This window comes from Gallus gallus, chromosome 7, assembly GCF_016699485.2.
Source record: "Gallus gallus isolate bGalGal1 chromosome 7, bGalGal1.mat.broiler.GRCg7b, whole genome shotgun sequence".
NCBI classification, from domain to species: domain Eukaryota; kingdom Metazoa; phylum Chordata; class Aves; order Galliformes; family Phasianidae; genus Gallus; species Gallus gallus.
The window spans coordinates 24,992,404-25,009,236 of NC_052538.1; the positions used below are offsets into that span (position 1 = coordinate 24,992,404).

The following is a 16,833-nucleotide window of genomic DNA, read 5'->3' on the forward strand; positions in this document are numbered from 1 at the left end:
GCTTCCAAGATCTTTATATTGTTTTTCACTTCATTGTCTCTTTTCTTTTTTGAAGGATCAGAGTAACAATGAAATAATGATTGGAGTGATGTCAGGTGGAATACTGATCTTTAAGAACAGAGTCCGAATTAACACCTTTCCTTGGTAAGGACAGCTGCTAAGACTGATCATTTTGTTTAGTATTTCAGAACATATTTTTTACTGTTACCAGTGTCACGTGCTTTAAAAAAAGGCTAAAATTTTAGTATGTGAAGTTGAAATGATTTACCTCATACCAGGTAATGGGTAGGCAGTTTTAGATAGGTTTTTTGTCCTGTTTTGGATGCTGTGCTGTCAAGTGATTGTGGTGTAAAATATGATTAATTTTGATATAATTTTTCTTCAGGAGCCTGTAAACATGCTTTGTGTAATTAACTGTTCAACAAGGGCTAGTATTACGGAAATATCAACTTCCTTCTAGCTCAGTCTTTATAAGGACCACTAAACTTAAAAAGATTAAATACAAAAGTAATTGCTGTCATCTTTTTTTGTAATTTAATTGTACTTTGTGTGTTAAATTTAGGCATGGCACTTGAGGATAATTGAGGTGTAGTATTCAGGGATATTGTCATCCCTTCATCCATGGATAGCTGTTTTCATGGTAAAGATCAAAATTGCATTTATTGAAGAAAAGGTTGTCGTTTATTTCTCCTCTTAACTAAAGTAGATTGTAAAGCTGTTCTGATATGTAATCATTGAATTGTCCTCAGTAATCTTATTGTTCTGGCAATCATCAAATTTTCTTAACTTGGGATCATCTTTTTACTTATTCATATCAGAAAGGGAAAACTCTAAGAGAAATCCTGTTTTGTTGCATCATTCTAATGTTCTACACAACTACATCTCCTTCCCCAAAGCTTTTTTTCTGCGTCCCTCTGAAGTAGTTTTCCTTTGGTTTCCTTTGTTGTCTTCAAATCCATTCTTACAGTCATTCTTACTACATACTCTGTATACTATAATCAAGTTCTGAGTGGGCAAAGTCAGCCATCTAAAATTATTGTAACACATTAAGTTACTAGGCACAGAAAGCTTTTCACATTAGAAAAATGCTGACTTCAACATTTTTTTTGCTGCTGATTTGTGTGCTTGGGCAATACACCATTGAAATTTTCTGAAGTTTATCTTCGTATAAATATATTAAATTGATTACCTCAACTGAAACTGGAAAAACTACTTTTCTGAATTCCAACTGATACAGGTAGCTGAAATTCTTGGGTTTTTCTTGTTTTCTGTTAGTACAGGGTGAGATCAATTACCTGTAATAAAGACCTGTTTTTGCTTCAGTATGGTCTCTTTTACTTGGTGAGATTTGAGATGTTAGTGACGTCTTCCCTTCAACCCACTGAATTTCTGAGAGATTTTAGTTCGCATTGCAAAGCTTATTCTCTAGTTTTGTTGTAGGATGTTAAATAATTTGTGGTTTACCATGTTGAGAAGTATGAATGATCAAATTGGAACAGATTTTTTGCAGAGAAAGAAACATAGAAAGCTATGACAAAACCTTATCTACACTCAGATGTAATTGAACACATAAACATATTAGCTGAAAGCATTTAAAGAAAAGCAAGCCTGAGGCAAAGACAGAACATCTAAATTTTCGGTCTTCATGGTTAGTCTGGTAAATGTAAACTTGAGCTTGCAATGGTAAGTCTGAAACTATTGTAATATTCAGGCCTACCTTTCTAATAGCAACTCACTCTAAGAAAGAAACCATTCATCTCCAAGAGTTTTGAAATGTTAGAACCATTTCTGGATTAAAGCTGCTTAATAAATGTAGTGCTGTAATAATCAGGATGGATTTAATTCAGGCTGCTTTTACTGCTGTTTTTTGGGGTGTTTTTTCTTTTTTTCTTTTTTGGTAGAAAACAGTAATAATAGAAAGAGGTTCTATAAAACACCAGTAAATTACTGGGTACATACAGTGTAAGTCATAATTAAGCTGCAAGTCCCTACTGGAAGTTAGAGGTTTCTGTTAACTCTGTTTCATATCATTTGCGTGCCAGGGATGCTGATCTAAATTCTTACTGTGGTTTGTATGTGTGTGTAATTGCCTAAACAGTTCTTCTTTGTATTCAACCATATCAGCTGACATCAGGGTCATTAATTTCTTCCTGTGAAGACTGTAGTACCACAATAATTGGTCTTTACAAAATAACTTAAAACAACAACAGCAAACAAAGAACCCCACCCCCACTCATATGTGCACATGCACACTGTTTCCTCCAACCATAGTCTTTCTTTGGCTAAGCGTAAAGCAGTAGACTTCTTAGTGTTCTTCTTTTATCCTTAGTCCTACAGCCGTTCCAGTGACGTCAGATCTGACACTGTTTTGTTTCTGCTTGTTCCTGTGCAACTGGGCCTGTGCAAAATGTCTTTTCGGTGCTTGGCAATTATATGGCTACAACTGAATGTTTAGATATCCCATTTTCAGTACTCCTGTGCTGACTGAGACACGTGACAGGATAGACCTGCATGCATGTGGGGAGAAATAGATATAGAAATAGATTCACCTGTAATCAAGTAAAATGTCCTTTACCGCTGATCTTAATTTGGTTGAAATTTTTGTCAAAAGTTACGTAATGCAGTCTTTGTTACCAGAGATCATAGGGCGAGAAGGAAGAGAAGGAAGGCTAGGCAGGCTCAAGGCAAAATGCAGAGTGTGTCTTTTATATAGTGTATCCTAATTACTTTTGCTATATTAGATGTAGTATCTATTTTCCACAAGCTGTGCTACCTGTCACAGAGACCTGGGAGTCGGGGGGGGTGAGGGGTGGGGGGAGGGGTCTGATCCTTTGATTCTTGAAGAGCAAAGGACAAAAGCATCAAATACCTGAGCATGTCATTTGTCACTGGATCACCTTGTCAGGAGTTGAGACACACTTTCCCTTGCCTCTCTTTACTGTCGATGTTCCCCTGGAAAGCTTTGCGTTTCACAGCATTACCACTTTCAACTCCAGTTGCGCTGTGGTAGTAATACTAGTGGTAGCTAGATAGTATTTCTGTATTCCTTCTTGGTTGTCTGATCCTGCTTCTACCTCCTGCATATTTCCCTTTTGTTTGAGCTCAGTCAGAAGTTCCAGGTTTGTCCAAGCTGGCCTCCTTCGATGCTGGCCTGTTTTAGGTAGCATATGAACATTGTTCTGAATTGGGGTTGTCCTTGAAGATTGACCACCACTCCTCAGTTGCTAGGCTCTGCAAAGTTTATTCAAAGGATTTTGTGTACCAGAGTTCTGAGCAGACTGAAGTTTCTTCTCCTTGGGTTGCTGATCTGCTGCTTTCTCTCCTCAGTTTCCTCAGAATCATTAAATCTACCATCTCACAACTGCTGGAGCCAAATGTGCCCTTTACTACCAAATCTGAACAATCTTTCCATGTTTGTGAGTGGTGTTACCAAGAGCATCTTCCCTATTTGGTCAGCACAAAACCTGTGTAATAGAAATCTTGGTCTAGAAGTCTGCTGGATTGCTCACATCCTGCATTGTCATCCTCTCAGGAAAGTTTAGAAGTGGTAAAGTTGTCAGTGAGAACCACGGCCTTCCACGTTTGAATATAGGCTTCACTTTAGATTAGGACTTGTAAATCTCTCTTCATTTACAAAGATATATGGTTTAGGATTTCTGAGGTATTTGGAGTCTGAAAAATCATACCAGGAAAATGTTATAGATGCCTGTTCTTACCCTTTTTCTTAGATATGCATCATTGGCAACAGAGAAAAGAGGCTTAGATAGATGCACTTTTTGTTTTAGCCAACTATGGATATTCTTAATGCCTAGCAGGTTGTTAGCAGTGCATATGGACTCTCACTGCTGTATTTTTCAGAAATAGCTGAAGTTCAGGTGGCTCTTATGGCTTGAGTTAGACCTTAGTGGCTAATGTGACACTTCTGAGTCTGTTCCTGTTGAGTGCTTTCAGCCTAACTGAAGGCTGAACTTCGCTCTGTCTAAATTATGGGGTAGGGTTAAAATAAGTGTGTCTAACTTTCATCCTTATTCTCCCTCAGTCATCAAAGGAAGTAATTTCTTTAACAGAAGGGGAATAGAGTTAAAGCTAGTAAAATGTTTTTAGAAATTGAGTAAGTTGGATCTCTTTTAAGACTTTCTGTTAACATGCTAAACAAATCTGATATTTTGTAGAGTGTGTGCAGGTCACTTATTAGAGAAGACCTGTATTAAAATGTTCTTTTAATAGTAGTATACCTCAAAATTTTAGAAAATGGGTTGTGATATGCGTCTGGTTCTGTTAGACTACTTAAATGGCAGTTAACTTTTTTTGTTTCCACAGATGGACTACTATACGCACTAGTGACTATCCCATTAGTACATTTAGGCCTTGTCCCTGGATGTTCTGACATAATTGTTTGTTATAGGAGATGCTAAGATAACTGCTGCATTGCCAATGAAGTAATTTGATTTCAATAGATAAATTGTAGCCCCCTTTATGGATCGAATTCTTGATCAACTTCTCAACAGCAGCAAATCAGTAACCTAACAAAGCCACAACTACTTTTTTATTCCTAATAACAAATCTAGGAAAGAAAAAAGATTTAATTAAGCATTATTTAATGACTGATATCTATAGACTCTCCCCACCATTTCATGTTATTGTTGGGAAAATTTCTCAAATTAAAGATATCCATGTTTGATTCCTGCTGCAAATTATGCTCTGGAGAAAATGCCTCCATTTGGTTTGGTTAAGAAGATAATTTGTATTGGATATAAATATATGTGTATATTTTTGTGTGTGTGTGCATATATATATATATATATATATATATATATCTCCATCCAAGTGTTTGTTAATACTTTGCTCCTTATCTTTCCAAGTGTCAGAGGAATTTTTATTCAACAAGGTGATTAATATGCAAGCAGCAATTTCAGTCATTTCTGAGGTTCCTGTATATTCTTAATGAATCAGTTAATCTCAAAAATTGTAGTATTATCTTCACTGTCACAATTTGTCTTGCCTTGGTAGCTTTAGTAAGCCAATACCGTAACTTGGAATAGCGGGAGCATCAGAGATGACAGTTCAGATTAGTGACAGAGTTCTGTATAAACAGGCAGTGTAAGAGATTAATTGTAACCCCTGAGGAATTTGCTTTATATTTACTAAAACTTAACCCTGATTGAGATTTCCTTTGAGCTTCATTAAAATTGGCAGTGAAATTATGTTTGAGTGAGATAACACTTGAATGCAGTGTTCTGTATTTTTTTTAGTATCACATAGTTTTTCCTTTTCACGTTCGTTCACAGAAATTGCTGTGGTTTTTCATGTAACAGTTACAGTTATAACCTTGTTTTTATTCTTGACCAAAAGAATATACTGAAAATTCAATGAAAAATGTGCCCAATCTGAGCATGCTTATTTCATTTTTGTGATGGAAATGTGACTTGTCTTTTCCTATTTAGCACAACTAGCATTTAACTGAACATCTCAAATTGTCTGGAATTACTGCAGCGTCTTCTATGCCTTATAGATAACCTGCAAGGTAGAGATATCTGTAGGCTGTTTTTTCCTGTGATGTGATATTTTAGATGACTTTTCCTGCTCAAAATGTGGTGGGTTTTTTTGCATTATTTGTTCACCTTTTTATTTTTTCCTCAATTTGTAAGTATCAATGTTATAAGTATGGAGATAAGCACTTATGCATTGTCTCAGATTTTGCTATTTAAAAACTTCTGGTAATACCTACAGTTAAGAAAGAGCATAATGAACATCTTTTGGGAATCATGTGGAGGTGAAAGTATTTCTTAGATAGTCCAAGGGATAATGAAAGCGGGCTCAGAAGAGAAGGCTTCAGGTTAGGATGCATTCAGAATAGAATAGGTCCTTGAATTTGGATCTGAGAATATATGTAATTTAGCAACAGCCCTAAGCTTAGGATAGAAACAAGTGAGTTTCATAGGTAATATATACATAGATTGCAAATTTTAAACTATATAAACTGTTTTATATAATCTCTATATTATGTTCTACCTATAGAAATGAAATCTCTGCTTTGAAAAGTGTATTTTCATAGAAATATTGAAGTTACTAACAATGGTTATACTAACTGTTTAAATGGTCTGGTTTTATTTTTCATTTAGGTTGAAGATTGTAAAAATTTCTTTTAAATGCAAACAGTTTTTTGTTCAACTTAGGAAAGAATTGGTGAGTACTGTTTTAAATTTGATCTCAAAAATGAGTAATGAAACTTCTCTGTACTGGATGTCTGCATTATACTTAGATATTACATTGACTCTTGTCTTTTAAGTCCAGTTTCATCAATTTTCTGTTTATTGCAGTTGCCAACATTGCAACGTTTAATAAAATTTATTTCACTTGATTTGCCTTATACAGAAAAGACTTTTAGTTTTACGTATGTATGCAGGAAATAAAAATAGCTTATATAATGCAAATATTGAAAGTTGAAAGTAAAGCAATATTAAATTTAAATTTCAGAAGAAACCAAGTTAAAATGGAAGGTAATGCTTAATGCTGATTCACTTGCATATGTGCTTGTGTTTGATTAAAATACGCTGGTAGGTATTATTCAGATTTAGCAATACAAAATGGCTTTATTACTTAAACAGAAGAGATAAGAATGCCTTTGCGGTTTTAAAGTACCTATGGTAGTTGCTTTATGCATACTTCTATATTGGTTGGGAGAAAACTGAAGCTTTACATGAAAAATAGGTATACTTCTCCACTTGTGATATTTGTTTCCTACCCTGTGAAGCACCACAGGACTGAGCAGTTAATTCAGCAAGAAATTGATTGTTTCATGCCTCCAAGATAGGAATCTAAACCCTTACAGACTGGGGAAAGAATTAAAATATGGGTATGTGATTAACTCATTAGAATTAGTTAAAAGGTTTTGTGCAGTTCTTATTAACAGCTGAAAGGATTTAAAGACCTAAGTGTAGAGTTACCAGAGGAAAAAAAGAAGGTGTATTTTAGACAGAAATACATTCTTAGTATTATAGAACTACTCCAGATTCAGAGATAAATATGGTTAAACAACAGTAATGTAGGAGGACATTCATGTTACATCAGAACAAGAGAGTGGCTTGTGACCAGCAACAGCAAATTGAGCTGCTCATCTTAACAGCAGAAGGAGGCCCAGGAGTTTAAAGTTCTCACAGATGGAACTGCCTGACTAAATACAGATCTGCTGTGTTAGCTGATGGGAAGAGGTTGACACTTCTGCTTAGAGCAGCATGAGTAAGCTATCAGCTCAGAAATGAGGGAATGGCAGTTAAAAGTGAACAAGGATTTTGGAGAAATTGTGTGGGAAGAAATGAACTTTATGTTAAATGAACAAGTTTGCCTATTGATACAGGTAGAAAAATGGAAATGATAAGTTTTGTATCTTGCATTTTCTGTTGTTTTTAAATACCTCACCTATTACTTACACCAGGGTGGAATTAATGTATTTAGCTAACATCATTTCTCTTCTGATATTACTTATCTAAAGCAACAAATTAAAACAAATTGAGAAGCCTTATTCTGTTTTTCTTTAAACTCTATGCATCAGATGAAAACTGACAGCAAGACCTTCATTTTCATTTACTTCAAGTCATGAATACCTTAAGATCAAAGCGCAAATTTGGCTTCCAAAGAAGGCATACTTTAACTTTTTAATCAAATCCATTATTAACATTGTTGTTTCCAAAGTTACTTTCCCTGGGTAGACTCTTAGGAAGAGATTCATCTCACCTATGTTCAGCTCCAGTTAAGTTTTATGATATTTTCTGTTTCATGATGGTTAATGAACCAATTGCCAGTTAATCAGCTAATCGCCAGACTTCCTCTGTGTAACCAAGACATTTGCAAAGACTGAAACTTTTTGCATAAATTGGAAGCATGTTTTAGAATAAGTTCTCTGATATATGCTTGCTTTTAGCTTCCTTCCTCTTTAACTGTAGTGGAAACCTAAATGGCTTCTTTTGGGTAGCAGAAGCCAGGTGAAATGACTTTGTTTGCACATTCTGTATGTAAAATATCTCTAGTCTAGTGCTCTGAGTGTATATTGAAAAGCATAGGTATACAATAGTGAATATGCATTCGTGGTATGTTGACGTGTGTTTCAAAGTGTAAATACGTAAGGAATTGTACAGCTGAATGACCAAATTTTTTCCTGATGGGAAGTTGAGAGACTCTGGGATATTAAATTGGTGAACTTGGGAGAGAAATTTTTGCAGTGTTCTTTCCAGACTCTTCCACATGCACTTTTTAAGTGGCCCAAAACAGATATTTTTCAAATACTGCTAATGAATATTGAGACCTTTTAATTGCAGTTGTCCTTTAAAATGCAAGTGCCTTATCTATTAATCTCCTATTAAATTAATTCTTTATCTTGGCATTGCTTAGAGGCATCAACATAAGTAAGAGAATTATTTGACTGCTTTTTTAGTAGATTATATCTGGCTTGTAAATTAATCATTTAAGGGAAGCCAGATGAAGCAGTTTTACGTCAAAGTGATTTTCCACTGGTAGCATAGCATGTTCTTGAATGAAAGTTAGTTGTATAGTCTGTTATAATTATATAACTAGAGTAGATTTTCTCTTCATTCTTTATTTAGAGTTGGGGGGGTGAGGAGAAAGGAATAATGTGCAGTTTCTTCATACAGCATTGGAGGTCCTCTGAGATGTAACTTCAGTTGCTGTATTCTTTACTGGATTTTGCATTCTCGTGTTTTTGCTTATTCAGGCTGTTCCATATGCTGCTTCCCTTGCAGGCATTTTGAAGCTGTTTCAGAAATAATCAGTATATATTCATTTCTCTATATGCTTCCATAAGCATTGTGGGTTGTGGTTGGTTGCAACCTTAACTGCTCTAATGTCACAGAATCATAGGGGTTGAAAGGGACCTCTGGAGATCAGCAAGTCTAACTCCTGCTAAAGCAGGTTCCCTGGAGTAGGTTACACAGGAAAAGCATCCAGGCAGGTTTTGAATATCTCTGGAAGAGACTCCAACACCTCTCTGAGCAGCCTGTTCCCGTGCTCTGTCACTATCAAAGTAAAGAAAGTTTTCCTTGTGTACATATGGAACTCCTTGTGTTCAGTTTGTGCCTGTTGCCTCTTATGTTGCTGGGCACAGCTGAAAAGAGCCTGGCCCCATCCATTTGATTTGAGATATTTGTAAGCACTCCTAAGATCCCATCTCAGTGTTCTCTTCTCCAGGCTGTACAGTCCCAAGTGTCTCAGCTTTTCTTCACAAGGGAGGTGCCCCAGGTCCTTCGTCATCTTTGTAGCCCTTTGCTGGATTCTCTCTAGAATCCCCCTGGTCTTTCTTGAACTGAGGAGCCCAGATGTGGCTTTAGCCACGCCCTTTTTACTGAACCCCGGATACCACTGGCCTTCTTGGCCTTAGCAAGGATGGCTCATGGCCAACATGTTGTCCACCAGGACTCTTAAGTCCTTCTCTGCAAAGCTCCTTTCCAGCATGTCAGCCCGTAACCTGTACTGATGCATACAGTTGTTCCTCCCCAGGTGTAGGACTGTCCTTGCCTTTGTTGAACCTCATCAGGTTCCTCTTTATCCAGCCCTCAGCATCAGATTCCCAATCATAGAATCATAGAATGGCCTGGGTTGAAAGGGACCATAATGATCATCCAGTTTCAACCCCCTGCTATGTGCAGGGTCACCAACCACCAGTCCAGGCTGCCCAGAGCCACATCCAGCCTGGCCTTGAATGCCTCCAGGGATGGGGCATCCACAACCTCCTTGGGCAACCAGTTCCAGTGCATCACCACCCTCTGTGTGAAAGACTTCCTTTTAATATCTAACCTAAATCTTCCCTGTCTCAGTTTAAAACTATTCCTCCTTGTCTTATCACTGTCCACCCAATCTCCAGCATACTTCAGTAGTCTTGATTCTAGACAAGCCAACAAGGTGTTCAGCACATTCATCTATTCTTTTAGAGCCCAGATATCAAATGATAGATTGAGTCTGTAGCAAAACAGTATCTTATTTTTTGTCCCTGACAGAGACCTGCCGTCAGAGTTTGAGCAAAGATTTTATTTTAGGTTATGTATCTGAAGCTTTTTCTTTTCTTTTTTCATTCTTACTGATTTGCAGAGAGAACTTAAGCTAGATTTGTAAAGTGCTCTATGGGTTTATCTGCCAAAGTACATGCTTGAACTTAAGTAACACCAGCATTCATTAGATGCCTAGCCAATTGTTTCCTAATCCTACCAATGTTTCTGCCTTTTTTTTTTAATGAATATCTGATGCATCTAGCACAATCTTTGTTACATTTTAAGCTTCCACACGACTTCTGTCCACTGTTTGTGGAAAAAGGAGTATCTTGAGTCTGGTGCATCTGTTTATAGTGTTAGTCTTTGTTCTCTCAGAGATGGGGGTGGGGAGTTTTTGCTTTGTTCTGGGGTTTTTCTTTGTTTAGGCAAAGTGAAGGAAACTCACTAGAGAATTTTTTTAATCCGATTTTTCTCCTGAGCAGTGAGAGATCTGCTTTTAAGTCTCTACTTCAAAATAAGCAAAGTGGGTTTGAATGAATGTTGCTACCCAAGGCTAATATCCAAGGGCTAAGCTGTTGTGTGCAAGAGGGACTCTAATATCCATTTTTTGTTTTAGTTTTTTGTCCTTTTAATAAAAGGTATCACAAACATAACTTAGACTTCACTTTGCAGTTTTCCTTCCAGTGCTCTCCTTAGATTCTGTAGGTAACCTGTCACGTAGTGCGCATTTTAAAGGCTGTGATTTAAATTAATTTACATGGTATTTGGCTCCCCAGTGGTTTCACCCTCAGGCTCCAAGCCTCTGATCACCTCTATCACATCCCAGCTGCTTCCCTCTTCCCTCTCTGTAGCAAGTGAGCTGGTTTCCTCTCCCTAACAAGAACCATGGGCACAATTAGTGAGAAAATCGTTTCAGAACAGAATCCAACTGTGACTCCCTGAGGTAGTCTTCTAACACTGTCTCAACAGACTTAAAACCTTGAAATACCTGTATGTCATACCGTAGAGTATTCAGCATCTTTCCTGAGCTTTGTGCTATAAAAATGTTCTCATAGACTCCAGCGTAACCTTTGTGATATTTTATATGCTTTTGATTGAAGTACCGTAGGTTGCCTTGGGACCTAATGGCGAGCCCAAATTGATCGAGGCCTATTGTTCTTAATAGAAAAGAGGGGCAATCTGCTCTAAATTTTACAGAACCTAGAAAGGCAGATAGGAAGAGGACTGGTGTACTTTAGCAGCCTGTGTCTTACACCCTTCTTCATCCTAAAGATTGATTCCCGGCTGTAACTGAGACGAAGGGCGGGGTTTGATAATCTGATCTTGCTATGCTGCAATGAAAGCCTCAGCAGCTATGAATAGAACTATTGTTGAAGTACCTTTAAACCTCTAACACCCCAAGTTCCTGTGAAAGTGCTGTTTCGCATTACAATTAAGCTGATGTCACCACATCTCCTCATCATGCTTACCAGTTCCTCCTTCATGCTTCATGTCTGATCTGGTGATGATGGTGACATGAAAATCAGATCAGCTTGTTCTCTAGAATATAAATCGTGGGAAGCAACAGGTTGCTTTGTTTTATTTTTTTCTCTAACCCATAATTACAATGCTTCAAGAGTGACAACAAAATGCATGGTGATCAGTTCATAATACTTCATATCCTTATACCTAGCTGAGGCAGTTCATAATTTTACAAAGTTGTTCACATGTAGGGTAGAAATGCATTTTGTTTACAATGCTAGTATACATTTCCATTTTGGGGGAAGCTTTTTTAAACTGAATAGGGACCAGAGAATTTCTGTGAACTTGTTTATCACTTAATTTTTATATGATTGTTAACACACCTAGAAAATACCGGGGCAGTTGGTGATAAGTGGAAATTAGGAAGCTATCCATGTAACTCTTGTAAACTGAAGTACGTAATCACTTTTTAGATTATCGGCTATAATTTACTGAATTTCATCAATAGATAATCAGAATTTGCTGTTCAGTTTCAAAATCCAGTTTATTCTTTGCTCTAAGCTCATCACATGAGTAAAAGTGCGGTGTTTTTCTGAGCCATTAGTCATAATGCTCCAGTATCGACAAATTTGAAGAGCAGTCCTGCAAAAGGTTACCTTGGAAAAAGAGTTTGCTGTTGAGAAAAAGCAGTGTGAGGCACATTGCCTTTTGAGTTCTTCAGCCACAGGAATTTTTTAATATAGATTGGGTCTTGTCTTTTGGGACCATTTCTTCCCATCTAGACTTGTTTCAACACACCTGTGAACAGGCTCATTTGAAAAAATAGAAACTAAATGGCTGTAACCATTAAAATGCCTTTAAAGAAGAAATCTTAAAGGTGTTTTAAAAAAGAGTTTCTAATACACACGGTCAATGTAAAATTAGAGAACCACATCAAAAAGCATAATTTTGGGGGAAAAAGATAGCAAAGGCAGCAGTATTTATCTTGATTTCAAATGTCAGTGGGAATAATTTTCATCTGAAATCCATTTTTCTCACTTTCAGCATGAATCCAGAGAAACGTTACTGGGCTTCAATATGGTGAATTACCGAGCATGTAAGAATCTGTGGAAAGCCTGTGTTGAACACCACACGTTCTTCCGTTTGGACAGACCGCTTCCCCCTCAGAAGAACTTTTTTGCACATTATTTCACTTTGGGTTCAAAGTTCCGGTACTGGTAAGTGCTGATTTGTTGTATATGGGGAAGAATGGAAACAAAAAGGCAACTCATTAGTAACGATAGTCGATTACCCAGCATTTTTGTTAAAATGTGTGTCAATTCAAATACTTCTTGAATCCTGTCTTCCTTCACCTTCCTTCTTGGGGTAGGTTTCAAATATATGTAATATTCTGGAGGAGTTTGGAAATACAATTACTATATTATTAGCAGTCGTTGTCAAGTTAATACCTGATATCTGTCTCACAGGCTGCGTTTCTTTGCCTGCTTATCGACAGGATTATGTTTGTTTGTTTATTTTAGAAGTATCAAATTCTAAGTGTTTCATCTGTGTTTTGGAAAAGTGATGGATCTCAGGCACTGTGTGCAGCAAGAAAACAGACCTTAATAAAGATCAAATAAAAATCAACCAAGAGAAACTTGTGCAAGAAAAGGTCACTTAAGCTAGATGCATACACATAAGGTACTAGATGAAGATAAAAGGCATGTAAGTTCTGCACAAAGGGCAGAAGTTTAGAAAGCAAGGATGGAATTAGATTGATAATTTTTAATTATATAAATAAGCAAAAAGCTTGAAAGTCCAGAGAATGACAGTGGTATAACTGTGATCCTCAGGTATAATTTGTATTGTAACAGCTGAGTAGGTGGTATTGGCTTTTAAAGTGTTTTGTGCTTTAAATAAAAGAGAAGTGAAGTAACTGAGTTAACTGTCTCTTCAAGTGAGGCAAAATGCCTGTGGTTTAAATTGTGCCTGAAGTAGAAAATAATAGAGCTACTACTAATCATCTGTCTAGAATGGCAACAGTATCTGTGATGTACAAAGGGAGATGATGAAAAGCTAGAAAGCACAATAATGGGCTATTTCTGTTACACTTGTGAATTGCATAAATGTATAAGAAGGAAAGTAATTCACAGGCTGAATTTTTATACCATCTGTTTCTTTGACCAATATTCACAGCATCCATTTGAGAGAACACCATTCTGCAATTCCACACAGTATTTGAGACTTGGTTCAATGTTACTGTCACGAATTTAGGGGAACTTCTTCATTTCTGAGCAGATTTTGAATCATTGTGGTTACTATACAGAATAGCTCTTTGATGGTGACATTCAACTTATGGTAATGTAAGCTGAAAAGGGAAACTATAAAAATGAGGAAGGTCATTAAAGTTAATGAAGCAGCCAAAAGGCTAGAATTTGTGCAAGTAGTTTGAGAGCTTGTTTAGAGACTGCATAATAGCAGTAACATGGCACACAAGGAGAGGTTAAGGGCACTGGGCTTCTTTAATCTGAAGAGGAAGCTAAGGTGGAGGCTTTAGAAGCAAGCCTAAAGCTACTGCTAGGTCAGATTCAGAAACGGTGGAGCCAAACTTTTGTGGGTAATGGCAAGTGGTAGAACAAGGGACAACAGCCACACGTTTACCTTCAAGAGTCAAGCTGAACGTTGGGTTTTGTTTATTTTTTAAGGAGTGTAGTTCTTTACTAGAACAAGTTACCCAGAAAGGTTGTGGAATCTATCCTTTTGGGTGCTTTCAAAACTTGGCTAGACTAAAGCCATGGCCAGACAGGATTTAGTGCTAGCAGACGGTTGGACAGGAGCCCCCTAGCCAACATTTCTATGATTAAAGTGAACTAACAAAATTTTAAACTGGCAGGGCAAGTCAGAATTGTCTCAATTTCTGGAAGAAGCCAGAGATACAAAATTGTTCAACTATTGAATGTATTATTCAATCTGTTATTGAACTAAAAGCTTCTAATGAAGCAAATTTCACAGCAAGGTGCTATGAAGGACGAGGAAAGCTACTCATGAAAATACCAAACTTCTGTAAGCTATCCATGGATTTTCAAAGTGGTGCTTACAGCAATCCTCACCGAAGCCTCAAATTCAGTGGCCAAAACAATAGGAGTTTTACTAAATATTATTGTAGGTCCAGTCTTCATATTGAAGAGAAGTTACCAGTGAAGTTGTATACATTTTTGTAGTAAAAACCTGAGTTGACTACAGAGAGTTTTGGTGGTACATGAGTGATGGATGCGTAGGTAATAAAATGGCAGCTGAAGTTGAATGTTCAAAAATGTGATGTGTATGTATAGAGTGAAAAGAGGAAAATAATTGTAACTAATCTGTCACTGTCTTAGAGCTTTTAGGTAATTATATGAAAACATAATTATTAGTAGGGGTCAATGCAAATACAATGTTACAGTTACTTGTAAGGAATTAAGATAAATACAAATGGCTTACTGCTTGTCAGACTTAAAAGCGCAAAACCCCAAGAAGTTACCAGGCAGGAGCTTTGAAAAGAAAGATTTTTTTTTAGTGTCATAGAATTGCAGTATCATATTGATCAGGAAGGCAGCTGTGGAGTCTGTCCAACACACTGCTCAGAGCAGGGTCTGCTTTAGCAGGTGGCCTAGCGCTGTACCCAGTCAGGTTTTAAATATTGTGTATTCTGTACTATAATTATGCTTAAGTTGAATTTCCTGTGTTTCAATTTGTGTCTGCTACTTCTTATCCTGTCACTGAGCTCTCCTGAGAAGAGTCTGGTTGTCTTTTTGACACCACCTAACAGACAGCTATTTATACGGGCTGATTTGATTCCCCTGAGTCTTTTCTTCTGGAGGCTGAAATCAGATACCGGGTCTCAGCTCTGTGTGCCGCTCCACACCACGTGCACCAGACTTGTAAATGTCTTCACAGCCCATTTGCTTGACTTGCTCCAGTATAGCCATGTGTTTTTGGCTGCCCAGAACTGGACACAGCACCCCCAGCGTGGTCTTGTTGAGTTGAGTAGACCTTTCCAGCCACTTGGCCCCCAGCCTGTCACTGTGGTTGTTCCTCCCCAGGGGCAGGTCTTTGCATTTCCCTTCACTGAATTTCTGTTGGTGCATTTCTACAGCATTCACACATTCAGTAGTCAAATGATGAAATTCCCTTCTAAAAGGATAGTGTAAAGCCTAGAAATCTACTTTAATTCCAAAAAGCAGATCGAAAACAGATTTAGTCTTATGATTGCCACTGATCACAACTTGGACCAGTATTGGTCCCTGGTCTGACCTGCTGTAAGCTGGAGGTATTTATGGAGTCTTAAATGGAGACAAGAATCTTTTGTTTAAGTCGTATTTTATAATCTTCCCCAAAACAGCTGCTACTGGGCATTATCTGGGATAAATGAATATTTCCATCTAGTTCAAATTTCTTATTCTGAGTTTTCTAACTGACAGACGTGATTCAAACATAAATTACTCACCATCTGATTTCCTAATTATGTTGTATTTAATGTTGTATTTATTCTGTAATATGGATATGAAAATGACTAATTATTCTTTGATTTTATATCATTGTATATGTTCCCAGTAAGGGACAGAAAAGGGCAGAAAAGTATCAGTGTCTTTGTAGGACGTGCATACATGTGAAGTAATAAAAGGAGGGAGTTCTGCTGGTATCTAGGCACCAGTTCTTAACTTCTGATAAGCACTCTAAAAAACATTGTATTGCTTTCTGAAACAGAAACTATGAAATATTTTAAAGGATCATTGACACAGGACGTCTGGTCTTAAAGGAAGAGTCAGGAAGTTCCAGTTTTGTGTTTGAGAGAGCAGTGTGCAATTGTGATGTGTTGATCTATAGTTCTTAATGATAATTTGCTGAACTAAGTAGCAGCTAAGTTTTTTTTTTTAATAACATTTCAGAGTAGTTTAGGAGGAGTACAGCGAGATGCATTACTTTTAATTGTGGCTGTGACAGAAAAGGTGATAGTCTAGAGTATTATCCAAAAGATACAAGCAGAACTTGCTTGTTGCTCTGGATATAAGAAAAGGGGAGAAAAGAGCTTTGTTATGTTTCATGTTAACTGGTCTTTATTACACTTATACTGTGTGAAAAAAGACTTGACACTTACCCAAATAATATCTGAAGTTATATTATACTGAAGCTAGTGCAATTGCCTGAGCAGTAGAATTTTTCTTGAGATTGTTCAGTTTTAAGCAAGAAATGATTATCCTGAGATGGTTGCATTTAATGGATTTTGGTCTGTTTTCCAGTGGGAGAACAGAGGTCCAGTCTGTGCAGTATGGCAAAGAAAGAGCAAACAAAGACAGAGTATTTGCAAGGTAAGCAATTTACTTTTGTTCTGGATCAGTAAGTGTTCTGTTTGTAT

At 37.1% G+C, this 16,833-nt stretch overlaps 1 protein-coding gene across 5 annotated transcripts in view; it reads left to right on the forward strand.

The window, feature by feature from the left end:
- PTPN4 (protein tyrosine phosphatase, non-receptor type 4) overlaps positions 1-16,833 on the forward strand; it is a 100,954-nt gene that overhangs the window by 50,740 nt on the left and 33,381 nt on the right. For all 5 annotated transcript variants that reach the window (XR_005861723.2, XM_040704316.2, XM_046943875.1 and 2 more), the window contains exons 10-13: positions 56-144; positions 6,123-6,186; positions 12,504-12,676; positions 16,718-16,786. Coding sequence is in view for 4 of the 5 variants with exons in the window: in XM_040704316.2 (XP_040560250.1) it covers positions 56-144; positions 6,123-6,186; positions 12,504-12,676; positions 16,718-16,786 (395 nt within the window). In the remaining variant the exon portion in view is untranslated. The remainder of the gene's footprint in view (positions 1-55; positions 145-6,122; positions 6,187-12,503; positions 12,677-16,717; positions 16,787-16,833) is intronic.